General features: G+C 39.6%; 1 protein-coding gene across 7 annotated transcripts in view; it reads left to right on the top strand.

The window, feature by feature from the left end:
* LOC106529258 (myelin basic protein) overlaps window positions 1–3,595 on the top strand; it is a 23,451-nt gene that overhangs the window by 13,090 nt on the left and 6,766 nt on the right. For 2 of the 7 annotated variants that reach the window (XM_014024613.1, XM_014024614.1), the window contains exons 2-4: window positions 449–634; window positions 735–761; window positions 2,647–2,676. In XM_014024613.1, the coding sequence (XP_013880067.1) occupies window positions 449–634; window positions 735–761; window positions 2,647–2,676 (243 nt within the window). The remainder of the gene's footprint in view (window positions 1–448; window positions 635–734; window positions 762–2,646; window positions 2,677–3,595) is intronic. The other 5 variants (XM_014024615.1, XM_014024616.1, XM_014024617.1 and 2 more) reach the window with 4 other exon arrangements.

Below are 3,595 nucleotides of genomic sequence, written 5' to 3'. Positions count from 1 at the left end.
GTGATGGGAGGGGTGAGACAATGAGTGAGAGCTTGGCTGTGACTTGACTTGGCAGAGAATATGCTAAAATCATGACAAAGAGAGGAGCTTGATAACTGAAAGCTCTGCCTCTCATTCTACTTTTAGAAACTCAAGGAACCACAAGTAAACCTGCAGTCTGAGATAGTTGATAAGTAATTTTTGAGACCCTTCCAAGAAACACTCCGAGACAGACCAGCCATTAAAATCTTCTAATCATATTTAAAATAGGTGCTATGGCATAACTTTTCAAAAGTAAATAAAGTCTTTAATAATCATGTGGAGCACTGAAGCAAGGGATCAAACCTGACAAACATTGAAACGAAAACAGTTCTGTGAGATTCTGAGAATGGCATCCTAACATCCGAGCCAGTTAAGGGCCATGCTGCACGTGTAACAGGCTCTGCTGCTCCTTTCCTTCTTTCCCCAGGGCTCTTTCCGAGGTGCTCTCTCTCCAGCCCCTCAGAAAGCATCCGTGACCTCACCACGTAAACGAGGAGGAGAGAATGCCGTGGTCCATTTCTTCCGCACGATCGTGAGTAATGCCCACAGTGAGCAACACCTCTCTAACACTCACAGGCCTCACACGTCAGAAGATTCAAAGTGCTCCGGCAATGTTAGTGCACGCTTCCCTTCTGCTGTTCTTTCCTTGTTCCTTCTGTCCTTTCCTCACCAAGTCAAAGCCTCTTTCCTGTCTGCTTTGAACTATTCTGCAGGTGTCCCCTTCCCGTCCCAAGTCTAGGGTGAGTAGTGCCATGCATTGTTCACAAATACAAGGATTCATGAAGCATAAACCAATTTTCATAACATTTAATGATTCTATACATTTTATTAGAGACAATGAACAAGAGAAACCTAGGGAAACTACAATGTTATGATTTACTGGGATGATGCATTGAATGTGGGACATGATACAGTGGATGCATAAAGTCGACACATCACTGTTACAGTGCCAGGTTGTAAACATTTTACAACTTTTCTCACCTTCTATGTGACACAGTGTGTCCTGTACAATTCAACTAAAAAAGTACAGTTGTTGACAAAACTTGGAACATTTCTAAACTATTAATTTTGTTAGAGAATTTTTGATTTGATTAAAGCTTTCAGCCTCCCTGAATAGTTTTCATCAGCTGGAGTGAGTCTGATTAAAATGAAATAAAGTTCGGTTGTGTTTTCCTGGCATTTCTGTCCTCCAGTAAAAGCCTTGGTTCTCAGAGAGCTGACAAAGCTCAAAGGTATTCGAGGTTAGTACTGATGTTAAAAGCACAACACTATATTCTTAGGTTTTCCTTTTTGTAATGTTGACAATGTTTAATCTATTATGTTTTGATTGAAATAAGTTCAGTTACATGTCCGAAATATGTGACAACACATAATCAAACGTTGTGATGACAGTGGCTGAGGATTTTGTCTGAATGCCTGTGATTCAGCCGTAGGTCAGTAGGGGGCGAACGCAGGCACTGAAGAAGGTTGTGTTGGTTTCCTGTCAGCTTGAGTGACAATAAACCTCACTCAGATCCAGAATTCTGGTGTAGTATGGTTTAATTCCTTCTACAAACCATTTTATTTAACAATTGGGTTTTTAATATCGACTTCAGTTCATTGAATACGAAGTTTCTTACAAAGCATCAAAAGAATCCTTTTGTTGAAAGACTTCTTTCAGGAGAAGGTTAGAAAACATTTCCTCAGCATCACTAAAGTAAAGTAATGTTGAACATATTTGACAGTGTGTAACTGAGGACTGGACACTGCTCCAGTTCTCCAAAGAAGAAATATTAGCCGGTCACAGCAGAGACCTACAAGAACACTGCAGGAACAACATGTGTAAGACATGTAAGCACCACCACCCTGTTAGTCTAAACTGTGGTCACAATTTCTCTATCAGTGCACAAACAACACAACACATCACTAAAAGAACACCACACATATAATGAAACACAGCGGTGGTGTCATCAGGCTGTGGGCTTGGTTTCTTCAGCTGGACTGGGCTTTTAGTGAAGGTTGGTCAAATAAACCAATTACTTATTGCCCAAAACATTTGGGTGTTTGTTAGAAAGCTGATGATGGTTAGGAAGTTCATTTAAAGTAAGAATGATGCCATACACACGTCCACATAAAGAACAACTTCACCCCAAGAAAATCAGACCTTTTGTTCTCACTGATTATTATTACCTTGTCTGCTGATAGACTCCTACCAAGAACTCTGAAAGGTGTGTTTGAATTAAAAAGTTCAGCGTGTGCACGCAGGACTTCCAGGATACACACATTAAATATGAGGAAAGTTTTGAAATGAATTATTGGTGCCTGTTTTTATACATCCCAAACCCTGACATTTAACAGAACTGTGAGCACTTTTATCTCCACTGCAGATGTGCCATGTTTCACTCACAGACACACACATACACTAAGTGTTAACACACACACACTAGTGGTTGTGAACTCCCACATCATTGTGAGCCTGTGCTTTGCTTGTCCTTTGTTCCTATCCTTGTTTCACCTGAGCCTCCTCCCTTCTCTCCATCCTGCCTCCACTCTTTCCCATCATGCTTTTGACACTAAATAAGACACTTTTTTTGTCTGTTCCCTTTTCCTTCCTGTCTCTTTTCTCTTGTTTTTCTGCAAACACAGTGGAGAGGACTAGCAAACAAGATAGGCCTGGTAGGTGGTTTAAAAACAGCCGAATAAATAAAAACAAGGTTGTAAACGGTGCCATGCCTTCTTTACTTGGAAGAGCATGTGAGTTCATGCTCCTTCATCAACCTGTCTCCATAATTTGTTCACACATCAGTGATGAAGCCCTAATTATTGTTGCAGGTCCATTTTCAGTTATATCATGACCATTTGGAGCTTTGCAGGTTGTTTTATCATCACCATATCATGAGCTCACAGTTTCCATTCATCCCTCCAACTCGTTCCCATACATGTTTCATCCTCAGAGATCCTGTTTCTGCTTCACTTCACACTCCTAATGTAACATCAATGTGTGTATGAGGCAGGCTCTGTGCAAACATCACTAGCATATGTGGAGAAAAACAATGGAGGCTATGAACTTTTTGTTGACAGAAGATGAGATACTTCCTCCTGCTGAGTTTGTATTTTATTCCAGCTTTTCTTTTTACTTCATATGTGCTTTATTTTTCCCCAAATGACCTTTATTCTTTTTCACAATATGATTATTTAGTGTTTAGCTCATAAACCGCGAATTATTTAAATAATTTGGTTCAGAAAGTGCACAAAAAACTGTTTCAATGTTGTCAAATACAAATTAAAAAGAGTGAGCTGAACTGATTTATTTTGGTCAGAAAGTATCAACACATTTTTTAGAGTTAGCTTAATGAGTGCTAATGCTAGCAACCATTTTAAAATGTACGACTGCTGTGTTATTTGGTCATTTTGTTTAAAAATGTTAGTGTATGGTTGTCGTGAAGAGTTTTAGTGGATATAGTTTACCTAAATTTAAAATAGCATCTTTGTTAATCAACTATTCAGGACTGATGACCAGTTCTGTGTGGCTGAGAAAGAGAGTTGTGCTCAGTGTGTGTGTGTGTGTGTGTGTGTGTGTGTGTGTGTGTGTGTG

This window comes from Austrofundulus limnaeus, unplaced genomic scaffold, assembly GCF_001266775.1.
Source record: "Austrofundulus limnaeus strain Quisiro unplaced genomic scaffold, Austrofundulus_limnaeus-1.0 Scaffold431, whole genome shotgun sequence".
Lineage (NCBI taxonomy): Eukaryota > Metazoa > Chordata > Actinopteri > Cyprinodontiformes > Rivulidae > Austrofundulus > Austrofundulus limnaeus.
The sequence above is the reverse complement of the archived record's forward strand: the minus strand, read 5'-3'. Positions and strand labels throughout refer to the sequence as shown.